A 17,253-nucleotide genomic window follows, 5' to 3' on the forward strand; every position below is an offset into this window, starting at 1 on the left:
ATACAAGATTTCAAAGTGAAAATTGAACAGATTGATGTGAAACTTAACTGTGTTTAAGATATCTTCAACCCTAGGCGAAAAACACCATGTAATTCAATTTTAAGCATACTTTTACCTTTTGAAGCCAGAGGTGATGACCTCTCAAGTGACTGTCATGCTGCTTACTGAAACTCAAATTAAATTGTAAACCTTCAACTCTTTTCTTGGATGTGTGGTTTTGGAGAGAAATGAACTCTAATGAGCATCATGGCAGCACACTAATGAGGCAATAAAATGGTTAAAAGTCCCACAGTAAGTAGTTATGGCTTGTTCAGAATATGTCTGTTTTCCTCACCTACATAATGGCGTGTAGAAATAGTCTTTTTGTAGCTTTAGCTTATACGGAATATGCAGAGAGACATCATGTGCTAGCTTTTAAAAATACAATCAAAACAAACCAGCAAAACACCATCACCTGGAAGATCCTTTTGATGGTATTGGCGATAATAGCTTTTTTTTACAGTACAGACAAAGCATGATTTTCCTCATCTGAAACACATCCAATTGTTGCCACTGCATTGCCGTGATTGTCTGGGATGGAGTATAAAACAAGTCATGCCACAATGTATGAAAAAAACTCCAGCAGAGAAAATAAGCACCGTATTGGCACTTAATTGTAGACATTTTTGTTTTACAAGAGTTTGTGGTTATGGTGAGAATCCCACCCAGGAGTGCACCACCTACTAGTATATGGCTGGGGCAACGAGTAGGGGATTATTTGAGGTAGGAATGTCCAATAATGAGAATACAAATATTCCAAGTAAAGGCACATTGTTAATACTGAAGCATCGTAATGCAAGGACTTCATTGCTGCTCAAGGTGGAGGTAATTTCTACTGGCTACTTCATCTGAGTTCGGTTTAGAGGAGACACAAGAAAGGACTTTTCTTTGCATAGTATATAATAAGCATATATGTTTCTTATTGTACATTTTAAATATAACAGATATGATAACTCTAGCTGTCATTTAATGCACTGGAGTACGAAGTGCAATATTTCAGTCTGAATGTAGTTGGTTACAACTATAAAGTAGCATAAAACTAGTAGTTTTACATACATTCCTCCACTTCCAACAACAATGTATCAACCAGGATGACTTTTTAATCTGTATAATGTTATCATGCTACCTTTGATAATTTTAAGAGATGAAGCTAAATTAAGAGGAAGGGAACTTCTGGCTCATGCATTTTTAAACTGGGCTAGCCTGGCGTCAGATGAGGAACAACCATGGTCAGAGGAGACATACCAAAGTCCTGAGCTCAGCCCAAGTGCAGCAGTCTTACAATATGTCAGCAATGTTATTTTTACAGGGTCATATAAGAAAACCAAACGGTTCTGCATGTGCCCCACAAGGGCATTCCTCCATTGCTGACCCTGAACCAACCCACAGCCTCTTGTCCTCCTGCTCTTGCATCAGCTTCTGATTTCCAAAGTAGTATTTACCCCTGTCATGGCTCACCAGGCATTTCACTTGTAATGATAAATACTCCAATGAATTAAACAGCATGGAGCCAAGTAAGTCAGAACGCAGACATTTTAACCCATAAATCCTGGCTGCCGCCTGTGTTTGCCTTGTTAAACACGTTCGTGGCTGAGTGGACCAGTCGGGCCTTGGGCTGAAATCTTCACAGGGATCGGTGTCATTAGCCATCAGACTGATAAACAAGCCAGTGACATAATGTGGAAACACTGACCCCATTCATAGGTCTAATCACCCGCAAAACAATCTGCATGCCGGGCAAATCTCACACATATAAAACAAATTCCTTGCGGTTGGTGAGGGAATAGTGTGTTGCCATTGAGGGAAATTACTGTTTCCTGGAATATCTCTCTCTGTCCTAAAGGCTACTTCTCATGTCCACAACAAGTTGGGAGTCTGGGTGAGATTAGGGGACTGGTGCCATTACAGCTTTCTCTCTGTCTACCCACTACCCAAAACATCATGTCTGGAAATGGATAGCCTATTGGATGACCCCCTTGTTGTCTTTGTTCCTGCAGCACTTTTTTTCCTCTCAAAATATAGAAAAGTTTGTGAATAATTTGCTAGTAAGATTACAGAGATTCAATGTAATCTCCTTTAGTCTCATTGGTCTGGACATAAATCAAAACAGTCTGGAACCCGAATGGAAACATGCAATAAATGTCCATGTTGGAAAAACAGAAACTTGTTACCAATTAGAGTTAACTCTGCGCTCTGGCAAATGCAGGCCTTTATTATAATAACCAAAATGATTTCATGTATGAACAGTGCAGCCAAAACATATTTAGTCAGCAGCACTGTGTGATGACCCTCACTTGTTCTGTGGATCCTGGGCCAAGTCTGGCTTGTATACAACATCTAAATGGCAGATGCCAATTGCATTGGTCTTATACTTGGATGAATATAATTAAACCCATTTCCCTTTGCCATTAAACCACATAATGTATCATTTGTGGTCTTGAATATTCAAAGCCAAAATAAATGTCTTTCAAAATCAATTACATGAGGTAATGAGATAAGAACAATTATTACGGAAACTGGGTGATTAAGTGGTTAAAATCTTATTCTATAACCTTCGCCACAGAGGTTGTGTTTTCTGTTTGGTTTGTTTGTTGGATTAATTGACAGCAAGATTATAGGAATACTACTGGACTGAGTCTCATGAAAAATGGAGGATCTCACCATTTTCAAAGAAAGAACCAGTTGAATTTTGAAGCAGATCTGAATCACGGACGGATACATGCATTCATTTCATTAATGGAAACCTTGGTGGAGCTCGGTGTGCTCTGAGTGACCTTCCTTTTCAAATGAATTATCTAACTAATACAAATGGTGGAAGAAGAACTTCCTTAAATTAGGTAAAAGCAGAATAAAACAATATTCAAATACTAAAAGTAAATGTCCTGCATTGAAAACTTCACTTTACTAAAAATAAACTTGACTTTACTAGAAAGTTATCATTGAAAACGAACTTCATGCATAAACCTGTGAGATGCATTTAATTGTTTTACCTGGTGAAAATGAAACAAACTACTAATTGTATACATGCTTTATTTTAAATCCATAACAACTGTTCATATTTTATACACTTGTTTTTGTTAGTATAAAGTAAATAGTCACCATAGTAGTAGAAATACATAGCATTTGTATAAATTAGCATCCGATCGAAAACTCAAGTAAAGTACAAACACTTCAATACATTTACCTTATTACTGCCAACAGCTGCACAATACATCTTCAATGTGCTACCAAGGCTCAAACAGCAGGAATGTGCAACAGGGTGCTCACATCACATAGCATTTTAATGTGAACAGCACCCTCTACTGTTTATTACGCGCTCATACAACACGTAGTATGACATTCACAGCACTGTAATAGATCGAAACAAATAAATGATTATGTGAACGCGTCTTGTAAAATGCCAAACAATAATAAAACATTGTTTTATTGTTAATACATTTTCAGTCACGATTTATCACTACTTTGGTATTTTCAAAGTAAGTGGAGTTGCGAATCTGCGGTACGGAAATAAAAATCTACTCGCTGTGATACAGGCAGGAACCCACGTGTGCAGCTAGCAGGAGGAAGCACTAAGCAGCAGGGAGATTCAGCCTTTAGTTGTTATACATACCTGACACATATCTTCTTTTCCTAAATTATTTAGCTTTATTACGCCGGACGACATTCGCCATAATGTCTTCGTTCAGGAAAGCGTTGAAGTCCCGACAGAAAAACCACCATGAAAGATCTCAGGTGAGCATTTCAGTGTTTTGTTGGCTAACTTGCTAGCTTCCTAGCCTGCTGCTATGTTATGAACTACTGTTGCCCTATAGAGATGTCTAAATATCATAACCAACCTGATAAATGTGGTGTTATGTAATAAATAGTGTGGTGTATACCTTGTCTTAACTGTATAATTTGTTTTACACAGCCTGGTTTCAGGAAACATTTGGGATTGCTGGAGAAGAAAAAGGACTACAAACTCCGTGCAGTGTAAGTTGTATCACGTAAAAGATACATGCTTTTGTTTCTATGCTTTGAATGTGGATTTTGAAATGTAACATGGTTGTAATGGCTTGCTTTGCTTTGTTTTTTAGTGATTACCACAAGAAACAAAACACTCTTTCTGCTCTGCGAAAGAAAGCTCTGGATAAGAACCCAGATGAGTTTTACTACAAAATGATCAACACCCAGCTGCAGGTAAGATAAGGATCACCATTAAAGCAACACGAAGAGACAAATAGCTACGCTATGTAAATCTCCCCTGATCTCTGTGGCTGAAGTATTTCATATGGCTTATTTTGTGTTGACAGGATGGAATTCATGTATCAAAAAAAGAAGGTGAGGAGGACGAGATAACAGAGGAGCAGAAGAAAGTGATGAGGACGCAGGATATCAAATATGTGGAGATGAAAAGGGTGGCAGAGGCCAGGGTAAGTGGATTTGCCACAACAACACAACCAAAGTGGACTTGATTGTCTACTGAAAACTCAGGCCCAATTCCAAACAACACCCTACCCCTCCGTTCGCGCGGAGGGTCCGCCACATTAAGTGCTGTTCCAAACCAACGAGTGTGGAGGGGGAGTGGGCTATCAAGCCCTCAAACAGCGAGTCTGCATCGGTCCTGATTTCCCCTGCTGCTTATTACGCTGTGTGTGTCCGTCAGGAAACAAGCTGTTTACAAACAGTTCCGTGGCAACATTCACTGATAAACTGCACCACAAGAGCTATTTAATATCTTCATACAGATGTTAACAACTTCATGGTTACCTCGTATTTGTTTACATTTAGGATAATTTACTCACGTCTAGTCTAGAAAAAGGTAAAAGTGATGTATATTTAGACAGACTTTTGCTAAAACTAAGCAGCTTATAAGCATCAGATTTTAAAACAGAAATATGTTTACAAAAGATATATGCCATAAAACATTTTTAGAGTTTTATTTTTGTTATTTTTAATCCAAGAGATGCTGATTTGAAACCGTTGTTACGAAAAATGATTGCATTTCCTGTTTCCGCCGGAGAGAGGGGAGTTCGTCCCAAAGCTTGCCGCTGTATTTACACCCTCCAGCTGGAAGGAGGGAGCCTCGTTAAGCTGCAAGTGTGACTACAGACGGAGTTCACTCCATCACGGAGGGGCAGTGGGTAGGGTGTGGTTTGGAATTGGGCCTAGATTACAGATGCGCTCCAACCATTACCTAACCTCCTACTGATAAAGGAATCCTCCCTGAAATAGAGCTCCTGTTGTTGCCCACTGTAAATCTTTGTGTTTTTTATCGTTTGATTTCAGAAAATTGAGAGGATGAAAGGAGAGCTCCATATTCTGGAGGCAGATGGCAAACAGAAAAACCATCATACATTCTTTGTGGATTCCAAGAAAGAAGGTAGATGTTAATGCACATTGGTTAATTATAATGTGAACAGACATCCCTGGCTTGTTGGGATTTGATAGTTATTAATAATACGGTAAGTTTAAATGTTTTACTCAACGTTTTATTGTGTCTCCTCAGTGCAGTCGTTCGATCTGGCAAACCACCTCAACACTGTCCCTGAGCTGGTGGACAGAGTGTTCAACAGACCAACTCTGAAAACTCTGGAGACGAAGAGCATCCAGGGAGCTGTAGAGCCTCGCGCTATGATGGTTTGTGCTCATGGAGATCAGCCTCATTTAGTGTGTGACCAGGACTTCTGTAATCTGAGTTGACATTGGCTCACCTAAAAAGTGTACATCGAAACATTTGTTAGCAATATATTGCTGTCAATTTAAGGTTCAAAGTGCATTCAAACCCACTGATGGTTCTCTCCTCATTCTAACTGTAGAAGTTGGCCAAGCTGAGGAATCACCAGTACAAGATCCTTTCCCAGAGGATAGACAGAGAAAAGAAAATGTTTGTGATCGGCCAGAAGATTCAGACCCGCAAGGACCTACAGGTGAGGAAACAGTGTCTTATATGACAACGAGCATTGTCGAAGTACAACTGAAAAATCAACACGTTTCCTTTCCTTTTTAACCCTGTGCACCAGGATAAGAACAAGAAAGTGAAGGTAAAAAAGGAGACTCACAGTGCTGCAGCTATCTACAAGTTTGATGTCAAGAGGAAGCGCTGAGGGGGATGTTCTCGTCATGCTGAGAAGAAATCACCAACTTTGCCAATCCGATATTGGTGAAATAGTGGACTTCAAGATCACACCATAGACATGGGAGCATTTTTATTTCCTTAAAAGATGTTGCAGCAATGCAGTTTTGTAAATATTTATCTACAACTTTTCGTTTCTTTCAAATAAATATCAAAAGAACATACACTCGTTGTGAGTTGTTGTCAATTGTGCATTATAACTTGTGGTTGACCTCTTTTTTTGGGTTAGTAGTTTGTTGACTTTTACTTTTTTATTATTAATGTGTTTCCATTAGAACAAGTCGAGAAATTAGAGACAACAGCATAATTAGTTTATGAGGCCTAAGGCTGAATTTGAAATGAGGAAGTTATGTGCTGAGCCGTCAGACTGCAGTTGAGTGTATTTAGTTCTTGTACCAGTAGGTGGCATTAGTGTCCTTCATCACTGTCAATGGCTGAAGACACAGGATATGAATATGGAATAGACAAAGCTGGAAGTCTATAGCATGCAAAAAAAATGTAGACTTGAGAGTTAAAATGTGGATATGACATTTTCTGTAATTAGATGTCACCGACTCAAGCGCCACAAACTACTTTCTTGTTCAGTAGGTATTAACACGAGGAGCTGAACCTCATTCACATTTCACACCTGTCATAACACAATGTACTTTTCGAAAAGTTCTATAAAAAATATATTCATCTTCTGCTCTGAAGAACAAAACTTTAGCCTCATCCAGTATCTCTCAGCTTATTGTGAGTGTGTCAGCTATGTTCAGGTTGTCCTACCATCTCATAAAGATAGGAAGTATCATGTCAATGTCATATTCGTTGGGTATTTTCATTAAAGGTGGACTGGTAAATGACATGATGAAGAGGCCTTTACAATGTATAACTGATGGAAGCGAGCGATTAACGTTTATTTGCCGCCATGAAATTAACTTCTCTGAATTGACTCATGTTGGGCCGTTTGTTGGGGATTTTAGGGAAACTTCCTCGTGATAAACTTGGATATTTGTATCTAAGCATTTTACGAGAAATCCACAGAAACACCAAGTTGTTGGTGTCCGCTGCACAACTAAATCAGTTGAGTGGCGGAGGCACAGGTTTAGCTTATTTGTTTGTTGCAGCCCTTGAAATAAAATGCAGCAACTCCTCAGAAAATGCATTTTCACATGTCACAGCAGGGTAACACACAGCTGCAGCTAGTACAAATGTAGTTGTCAGATAGCACTAGTAATTACAACAATACTACTGTCAATGCTCGCTCGTTAGATCACTATAATCATAATTAGCATTTTTAATTGTATTAGCTGCAGCTGTGCTTATGCAAAAATACCTGTTAAAGACACCCTTGAGAGGCAAATGTAACTATTGTTACAGCTACATCCTTCTCTACAGGTTATTCTCATCAGTCTGTTATGGTGTGATGTGTCATCAGATAACCCAATGTATTAACCATCACCTGTTCCCAAAGGCCCTTTTTACAGCAGATATTTCGACTTGTCATGGCAGGTGTCACTAATAGTATGTAAGACGGCTCTGTTCCATTCAGGCGTCCCTTTAAGCCGTGACAATCAGTCAGCCAGCATGTACAAAAAGGGATTCAGCCATTACGTATTAAATCATTTACACCTGTGCTTTTTCCACTGTGACATATCAGAATGTATTCCACGATAAAGGCCTATGTGGGCTATCATGTTCCATGTCTTCCTCACATCTGCTCTCACAAGACTACCCAGCTCATACAGGATCATCGTCTCTGGCTAATTAGACTTCTCAGTAAAGTGTGTGTTTTTGTGTGTGTGTGTGTGTGTGTGTGTGTGTGTGTGTGTGTGTGTGTGTGTGTGTGTGTGTGTGTGTGTGTGTGTGTGTGTGTGTGTGTGTGTGTGTGTGTGTGTGTGTGTGTGTGTGTGTGTGTGTGTGTGTGTGTGTGTGTGTGTGTGTGTGTGTGTGTGTGTGTGTGTGTGTGTGTGTGTGTGTGTGTGTGGATCAGAGTGCCATGGTGGAGCTGGGATTAGCTGATCCCTGGTTTGCCACTAAGACCAACTCTTCTGTTGATCCCCCTGCTGATCAGTCCTCGCCAGGTCCCTGTCCTCAAAATTGAACTTTGTTGAGTCAAGTACCTGCACTAAAGCCCCATATTTCAGGTGAGGCAAGCAGACTCAACTTGCATTCACAAAATCTATCTCCTTCCACATCTTTCATAGTGCTCTCTTTCTCCATCAACCTCTTTGTGGCTTTGTATTTGCATGTAGTGAGTACTAACAAACTGTATGTGTGGTTTCTACAGCCTGTAGTGTGAAATAGACTGAGGACCTGGCGTCCAGCAGCAGATCACAGCAGCCCAGGTTTGATTGATCACTGTGGTGGCAGCAGCTTCATAAACAGAGCCCATCCATCAGCCTCTCCTGGGAGCCACTGGAGGGGGAAGAGGAAACAGAGGGAGCCAGGCAGAAATGTCACCAGGCACAGTGAGAGGTGGAGGAGCTGGAGGAGAGATACCAGAGGCCTTGGCCCAAACACTGCTGACCAGACCAAAGGTGAGCCAACACCTCAAGATGGGCCAAAACTGGGAAAGAGTGATGGTCAGTCCACTTGGACTGATTACACTCATTTAATACTCGGTCCAGAGCTAACAGCTGTTTTCTAATTGTAGTAGAAATGTGTCCAGTAAACATACGATATGATAATACTCTATTGTCACATCGAGTCTTAAATGTGTCTTTCAGCACAGCAGCTCCATTTGCAACATCAACAAAGACAAATATTTAAGAAAAGATACAAGGAATCAAACATGTAACAAAACATCACAATCTCTGAAGAGAAAGACCTTCTAATGTACATTTGACCTGGGATTTAGCTCTGTATTTAATTTAAGGATTGACTGGTGCACAAACAAATGCTTCAGTCCAACCTTATTAAATCATGGGACCCGGTGTCTCCAATTTGATGTAACACAATTAATATTCGCTGTTATGGTTGGGGTCAGAGATAATGATGTTGGCCAACCTCAATATGTAGTTATGGTAGGCTGATCCGTAGAGTCTCTCAAAAAGTTGACCTACAATCTTTGAGCAGATGTTCAACTTGTTGAGCAGTTTTGATTTTAAAGTGGTAGACAGTGAATTTGTCTACTCTCCCTGAACGGCGGAGAAAATAAATAATTAGTTTGTGCTTTTATAGATATATTTTATGGGGTCTTTCCAACATATGAAGTGAGGATTTTAACATACACATCTGCACACGGACATGCAAGGTCCTTCAGAGGCATTCCAATGTTGACCATTCATGTCAGAATTGAGTTGTACCCAGTAAAAGAGTGATTGACGTCCCTCCTTCCTCACGCCTTCCTCCCCCCCTCCCCTGCCCTCTGCCACTGCGTCACAGCGCTGAGAGAGCGTGCGTGTATCGGGACCCTCAGGCCCAACGTCCATAAGCGGAGGGGGTGGAGGTCGTTGAGGAGAGCCCAGGGGTCAAAACACTGTGTGCGCAGTTCCGGGACCCCTATCTGACTGTGCGACCCAAGTACAGACGAGCCACTGTTCCTCCTCAAGCTCTCCTTTCATTCCCCCCAGCAACGGGACTCTTACGCCGGGATGCAGTGGCAGGGCTCAGGGGTGGGCAATGGGCGACCTTCTGATTTTAAAGATATAGACAGGCATTTCTCTATTGTCAAAAGCCTCATAATTCATGTGACTTCTCGCATAGGCCATCCTGTTGCCCGACACGCCATCTCTAAAGTTAATGACCCTGGAGGTCCGCTAACCAAGAGTCATTTTAGGAATGGGGGGAGCTGGATGTGGAGTGCTGTGTGGTCACACAGCTGCAGGGTTTGACATTGACCCCGATATATAGTAACTGAGAGTAAAAGTGAAGCCTGGTTAAGAAGGGGTGCAACACAATGGTTCTTTGTTCTACAAGTTTAGTTATCACACATTTTATAGAATAAAAACGTTTAACTCAGGTGGAGATTTTCTGTTCTGGTTATTTAATGTTTAATTAATGCTGTACTATATTTAACATTTCAAATAAGTATTGTTCGTGACAGTCAGTTATAGCAAGAGTAAAACTTGAGATTAAAGGAGTTTTCTAATTGTTACATTTATCTGGGGGAATTTATCATTTATCTTTTGTTCCCTTAAAAAAATATATATACACTAATTTACAATTTATTTTTGACCTATTCATATTTTTGCTTTTACTAGCCTATGCTTTAGAATATCCATCCCTTAGATTTCAGCCACCATCCCATACAGTATTATGTGTAACATCTTGTGTGACCTGCAGTATTGAAAAATGTAATTGTAAATTACAATGTAAATCTGCTTTTCAGAGACAATAAGCATGTTACTTTGGATCATCTACAGGCCCTAATGTAAACATTTTTAATTAGAAATACTTTCTACTAAATAAATCTCCCAATGAAAACTGTTGACAGTATGTTCTGTGCATTATTAAGAGTGACCGGGACACTGTTTCTTGCAAGTGATCTACTGTATGTGTTCAATGTATGTTCCAATGCTTACTTCAATTGGATTGGGGTGGCAGCAGAAATCTCTCTGCAAATAACCAAAAAAAGAAGACTACAGAATATTTATGGCAATTTTAACAATAGCAGGTTATCACATTTTCTCAACCACTGAATGATACAGAAAACAAAGTGGTTACTATCCCCTCCCCACACAGTTTGAACCTAGCACTTGATCCTCACAAACCACAAGTGCTGCACCTCCACCCTCCTTATCCACAAACACAGCTCTGCCCTGCTCCAAAGCCAGCGCACACCGCCAAGGTTAAGGATGGTTAAGGACAATACTAATCGATCCCCCAATTACGGAGAGCTGGAGAGCGAGAGAGAGGTGGGGAGAAGAGAGAGGTAGCCTGGGGTTTGAGTGTTGGGAGGGAGTCTCAGAATGCGAGGGGTGGGGGGATGAGAGGTAGTCTTTATCTTCGGATCCCTCTCTCCTTTAACTTGAAGCTGGGTGTCATGGGGCTTTTGAAGTAGTGGATAGAGAGGAGGGACAGAGAAAGGGGGAGGAAGGGGGGGGTTAGGCTTGCGTGCAGGCAGGGTCTCTCACCATGCCAGGGGGAAGACGTCTGAAGGAAAATCTTTACAGCCTTGACAGTGCCCCTGACGTGTGTGCCTTTTTGTGTACTTGTGTGTATTTGGATATGTGTGTGTATCTTAGCATGTTTGTGTGTGTGAGTGAGTGCATGTGTGCCTGAGTTGAATGTCTGGCTCATGCAGTGAGGTGGGGATCACAGAGCCCCCTTTTTAAATTGCCGCTAATGAGCCCTGGCTGGCGAGAGGTACTCGAATTGATTAAATTTGCATGGGAGCCTAAATCATGACGGGGGCCTTATACTTGTGGCCCCCACCTCTAGGTACACACACACACACACACACACACACACACACACACACACACACACACACACACACACACACACACACACACACACACACACACACACACAGAGACACACACACACACACACACACACACACACACACACACACACACACACACGCGCACACACACACAGGCGCACACATACACAGCACCCCAAGTCCTACCCCCCCACCTTCACATAAGACCTACAGGGGGTATCCCTCTGCAGGAAAGAGGGACAGGATAGACCAGGGGGAGGGTGTGTACATGTGTGTGTACATGTGTGTGTACATGTGTGTGTACATGTGTGTGTACATGTGTGTGGTGTTGAACGGGGCGTGGAGGGCACCCATCTGCCCCGGTATTACTGTCAGTCCATCATTCAGGGGAATGCCAGTCGCGCGCCTGGGGGACGTGTTCATTACGCTTTAACTACCGGATCTGTCCTTGTCTCGCAGCCTCCCAGTGTCATTGTCTGCCAGAGATTGCGTGTGTGTGTATATTTATGCATGTGTCTGCTTGCATCACAATTGAACGCACCCACTACTTGTATACGGGGCGGTAGGGAGGGGGATGTTTGTGTGTTTGGATACTGAAGAATATTCAGTCAATACACACACTGGACACTGATACTGCACGTTTTTAAAACTCATAACTTCCCTTTTGTGTCAAGCTCATTTTCATTTCATTATAATATTCCCAGCCTCTTAATTTTTTACTTCTGCCTTTCACACAAACACACTCCTGCTGTGCACTTTCTGTCTCCCATCAAATGTGTTCATCACCCGATGGTTACCTCTTTAAAGTCCTTATCTTACATTAAAAACTTTTTTTGGCAGTTGATTTCTGGGGGGTGTATGCAACAGATAGTCAATGTATGTTTCTTTATTTCATACTGAATAATATGTAAAAAAAGGAAAAATATTAGGTCCAATAAAAAAACTTTGCTTCTGGAAGCAGGCCATTTCGTGACGTCACGTGTGGTTCCCGGCTGCCGCTGTCTGGCTCCCTGCTGCCGTCCGGATCGCACAAATCGCTCCCATTTCTCCCGTAAAACCTTCTCTTTCGGGAACAAATGAACGGTAAAACCATCCCGATTGGTGTTGCTACACCCGCCAACGACACACCTCTTCACCATGATCCGGAAAAAACAAGACAAACTCGGAGATAAACACTGATACACAAAGTTGACATGCGGCTATACCAGCAATGCTACACTGTGTGATGCTGGGACGGGCTGAACTCACCAGGATTCGCGGAACCACACGTGACGTCACGACACAGCACCAAGCAGCGGCAAGTTTGAATCCAGACTTTTCTGGATACCTCTGAATTTGACCCATTTTCCCGATATTAACAAGTGATTTACAGCAAATAGGAAACGATATTCGATCTATATCACGTGTTACTGGAATAAGACCCAACAAGTTAATGCATTTTGAAACAGTTCTATGATCTTTCAGCTACAGTAAATTACGCAAGATAAGGACTTTAATGGCAACTACGTGACAAACAGAGAGAAACTTTGTGTACTTGTGGGCCTTACATCTGCTCAACAGTAAAGTGTTAAAATGCGTGTGTGTGTGTGTGTGTGTGTGTGTGTGTGTGTGTGTGTGTGTGTGTGTGTGTGTGTGTGTGTGTGTGTGTGTGTGTGTGTGTGTGTGTGTGTGTGTGTGCTGCTTGGGGACAGTGCCTGTGCGTGGTTAGCCTGGGTGATTGCAGTAATCAGATGGGGGTGTTAATCAGAGTTTGTTCGTCAGTGGCCTGATGAGGGGCGATGAGGGCCGCTGATTGTAATGCGATGCTTCAATCGGTCTCTCTGACGACTACAGAGACAAACCGCTAAGAGAATCATTATCATGCCGCACACTTTTTACCCGCACTTTTGGAACACCGCGACAGCCTGCCAAAGTGTAAACAAACAAGCAAATAACAACACTGCTGTACGCGTGGAAGTATGTCACTGGGAAGATGCAGACTCAATTATTATTATATAGAGGCTGTTTTCATTCCAGTGCACACAATGAAGAACAGTCGCACGATGGGTTATATATCACTATTTAGGAGTCAGTGTCACCCCTATTGAATAACAAGAGCAGGGGGAAGGGATGTGTTGGGGTTAGAGGGGAGAAAAGATGTAGCCGAGACAAAGGTTGGGGGTGGGGAGGTAAATGTGACCCCGTGGTTTATAGTCCTGTCTTGTCACTGACAGGCTTGCATCAGATCTTTTTCCTCTTTCTTTTCTTTTCCTTTTGCAAGAGGGGGGCTATCGCTATTACGGCTGGCTCATCAGCCAAGTCCCTACAAGGGCTGATACAAATTAATTAACCTAATTAGGGGCTGCGATTGCGGGTGTGATTATAGGGGCTGGAAGGGGAGGGAGGTAGGGAAGGATGGTTCATGGAGGTGGGGGTGCGCTGGCAGCCAGGGCCCAGGCGATGATGAGCCGGGAGGTGTGGGAGCTCAGCCAAGATGCTCTGCATGGCTAATGAGAAAAGCTAGCTAGCTTCAGCCTCCCCTCCCCTCCATCTTTCAATTCTCCACCTTCTATTTACACTTTCTCTTTTGTTTCAAGTATTTATGATGCACCTGTTATGTTTCAGTGTTAGGCTGCTCTGCTAAAGTGTAACTTAATAATCCTTTTTCATTGTCTCTCCCTAAACTTTTGTAGATTTCCTGCATGTTCTTATCATTATTTATCTCTTGTTAATTCCTTTGCCTGTTGTTTTGATGACTTATAGGCTTCCAAAACAGACGAATGCACCTGTTGGAGTTCTCAGTAAAACCAAATACATTCTGTTGTCTATTTCAAGTATAGAGTTAAAGCTATTGACCTCTCTGATCCACCTGCACTCTCATCTAGGTTTATTATTTATAAACTATGACTTCACTTTCGATAAAGTGCAGTCATAGTAGGAGCTAGGTTTTCAGATTCCTCTACAAGGCTTGAAGTCTATCTGTTTTTTGAAGTTCTGTAGTATCACACTGCATAGGGTGCAGTGCAGCACTGCCTATTGTTCACTTAAACTGTACTCCACACAAGGAACAGAAACACCCTCTGGGAACACACAGTGGCACACACACATACAGGCTCACACACTTTCTCATCCTTTGGTATGCACAAGCAATCGTGCCTCATCACACAGATGCACACAGTACATGCAAACTCTCTCTCTGCCTCCTTCTCTCTCACAGGCACACTCCAGAGTAGCAATATTTTAATCTTCTATTGGTATTGGAAACAGAACAAAGATATTCTTCAGACCGAAGCAGAATGTGTTTTCTTGCCGGCATCAGCAATTCTAATGTTTCTAATGAGTTGTAGGAGAAGAAGAGTGACTGGAAGGATTAGGTATCGGTAAATAAAAAGAGAATAAAAAAAAAAGGAAACACCGGAAATATCCTCAACGTCAGATTTTGGGCCTCTATGTTCCTGAAAGTGCGGGAACCCGTGCCAGCCCTGTCCAATGTCACCTTTGAATATTGGCGCTTGTATCTCGGCCACACTGAGCATGCAGTGGATTGTGCCATTTGATTTCCAAGATTGTGCCTTTAGCTGTCTCTCTTTCTTTCTCTCCCTCTCCCTTCTCTCCCTCCCTCTCACGTCCTGTTTCTGCCTCAGTATCAGTAGCAGGGATGTGATTAGGAAGCCACTAGCAGACAGTGATAGGGAGGTGTTTGTATCACCGTTCTAATCTGGAGCCCCAGGAAAAAAGGCCCCTTTCTTTTTTCTCTCTCAAGGATTCTGCATTTTAAATGGCTGCAAGGCTTCTGTTCATATATGGAAAAAATGCAAGACTGCTTTTTTTATCTAGCATAATATTACAAAATAAAGAAAAATTGTCTAATAGAACATGTATTTTTGAAGCTACACTTAACAATGTTTTTGTATTAGCAAGGGATAAGACCAATGTGAATACCATCTGACTGTCCTCCAGCTTTATGAAACATTTGAGCATCTTTTAGCTTGTTGTTTTGGTTTTATTGCTGCAAAATAATACAGTTTTGGTTCACTCTCATTGTCTAATCTGAATTTGTTCAGTTTTTTTCCAGCTGCAAAAAAGCACCTGCTGTGCAGCAAACGTCAGACAAGATTATTGACTAGCTGGTGAGAATCGTGAAACATTTCAAAGGTGAATTAGACTGTGATCTCACCGTGTTTCTTGCCGCTTTCTAATATCTTTGCATATCTGGCAACGTTTTCGTTAACATCTGATTTTGCATTGCTTTTTTTATTGCTATGAAGCACATTAACAATACAACAGATACATGTTATGAGCTCTTACACTACCCACTAGTGAACATTTACAACAATTAAAGTTTTTAGTTTATTGGATTGAGTTGAAGAATAATTAGGATGTCTGGCTACAGCCACTTGACTGAATATAAGAAAATCCCTTTCATACACTTTTAAGGTTGTTTTGTATTGTTTTAATTATGAGTGTTGGTTCACAGCTCAACTCTTTTGTACTAACTTTCATTCGATAATTTCAAGTCCTGAAGTTAACGAGAACCAACGTAAAGCATTTGTATTCCATATGCACGAGATAGGTAGGAAAAGGGGCGTCACAATATGGGTGATGCTTAAATTTAGAAAGTGTGTGTTTGTGTGTCTGTGCACTGTATGTGTTGAGGCAGAGAGGCCCGAGCGATTACTCAGGCCTTTGAGAAGTCCCTGTCCCTTGGCTCTAGTTCTCTTGCCTTACTGATAAGCGTGAGCCCTGTCAGAGGGAAGGTAAACACGGCACTTAAGGATTCCTCTCTCATTTTGTAGTCACACTTACACTTTAATTAAAGCCAGAGAGAGAACGAGAGACAGCGATAGCCCTGCAATGAGGTGATGCTATCTGGGAGCCAGGCAGGTAGAACCACAGGGAGATGTGGGGCCGATATCTGGACTCCGACCAGTATATACATGTGTGTGTGAAAGAGAGAACATTACTTACAATTTAAGCTTTTGTGTATGTGCACATGTTTGTCCGGTCAAAATGTTTGTTTGTGTGTATGTGCGTTACGCTTTACGTTGCTTTCCCAGCTAAACAGCTGTAGCGGAGCTGCTATCAGATATTTATAAGCGGCTCATGAATATGGATGGGCGGTGTGATGGGACTGATGTTTGTCCTCTAAGAGGGGATGAAAGGAGACTGTGCTCCCTTGCCTGAGAGACCCAGTCAGGGCCGCTCATAGAGCAGGGGATGGGAGCTCTGGATTGGGGGTAAATCGAGGATTGGGGTGGGTGCTGGTGGTCGGGACAGATGGTAAAATGTAATGAAATGTGATTTGGATACCCAAGGCAAAGTATCTCCCTTATGGATTTACATATTCCAAACTTGCAGTGAAATATTAACACTGTCGTCATGTCAGTATGACTGGTAGTTCTTTCCCCTCCCTTCTCCATTCAACATTAGAACAACATTTAAATTACTGAGATATAGCATTACACTCTACATTTTTAAAAGATATATTTGAAAGTGTCGTTGATCAGTGCTATCACTTAGAAATTATACATTTGTTTAAATAAGGCTTTTAAAATGTTTGACCATGGGTGTGTTGTACTAGAGAATCAGAACCCAGGATGTACAGTCTTTACATTTACATGTGCATCTTAAATCCATGTTTGTTATGTAAGGTAATGAGGTTGTGCTTTCCCCAATTTCTAACTGCAATCATGTCTGCCGATTGGAAAGTATGTTTTTTTTCAGACCTCCAAAAAAAAAACAGACATTT

General features: G+C 41.6%; 1 protein-coding gene across 1 annotated transcript; it reads left to right on the forward strand.

Annotated features, from left to right (window-relative positions):
- The first annotated feature begins 3,551 nt into the window (after positions 1 to 3,551).
- Positions 3,552 to 6,320, forward strand: utp11 (UTP11 small subunit processome component). The gene is made up of 8 exons (XM_079694507.1): positions 3,552 to 3,771; positions 3,950 to 4,011; positions 4,116 to 4,218; positions 4,332 to 4,451; positions 5,308 to 5,401; positions 5,528 to 5,658; positions 5,838 to 5,948; positions 6,042 to 6,320. Exons 1-8 carry the CDS (start codon positions 3,712 to 3,714, stop codon positions 6,123 to 6,125), a joined length of 765 nt encoding a protein of 254 aa, XP_079550633.1. The 5' UTR covers positions 3,552 to 3,711; the 3' UTR covers positions 6,126 to 6,320.
- The last annotated feature ends 10,933 nt before the right edge of the window (positions 6,321 to 17,253 follow it).

Source organism: Notothenia rossii, assembly GCF_949606895.1.
Source record: "Notothenia rossii genome assembly, chromosome: 7".
In the NCBI taxonomy this organism is placed as follows: domain Eukaryota; kingdom Metazoa; phylum Chordata; class Actinopteri; order Perciformes; family Nototheniidae; genus Notothenia; species Notothenia rossii.

Bases quoted from the DNA above. Each gene is read 5' to 3' on its own strand.
- utp11 (XM_079694507.1), top strand. From the start codon at position 3,712: ATGTCTTCGTTCAGGAAAGCGTTGAAGTCCCGACAGAAAAACCACCAT. The intron at 3,772-3,949 runs GTGAGCATTTCA...TGTTTTACACAG, and splicing joins ACCACCATGAAAGATCTCAG to CCTGGTTTCAGGAAACATTT. The intron at 5,949-6,041 runs GTGAGGAAACAG...CCTGTGCACCAG, and splicing joins AGACCCGCAAGGACCTACAG to GATAAGAACAAGAAAGTGAA.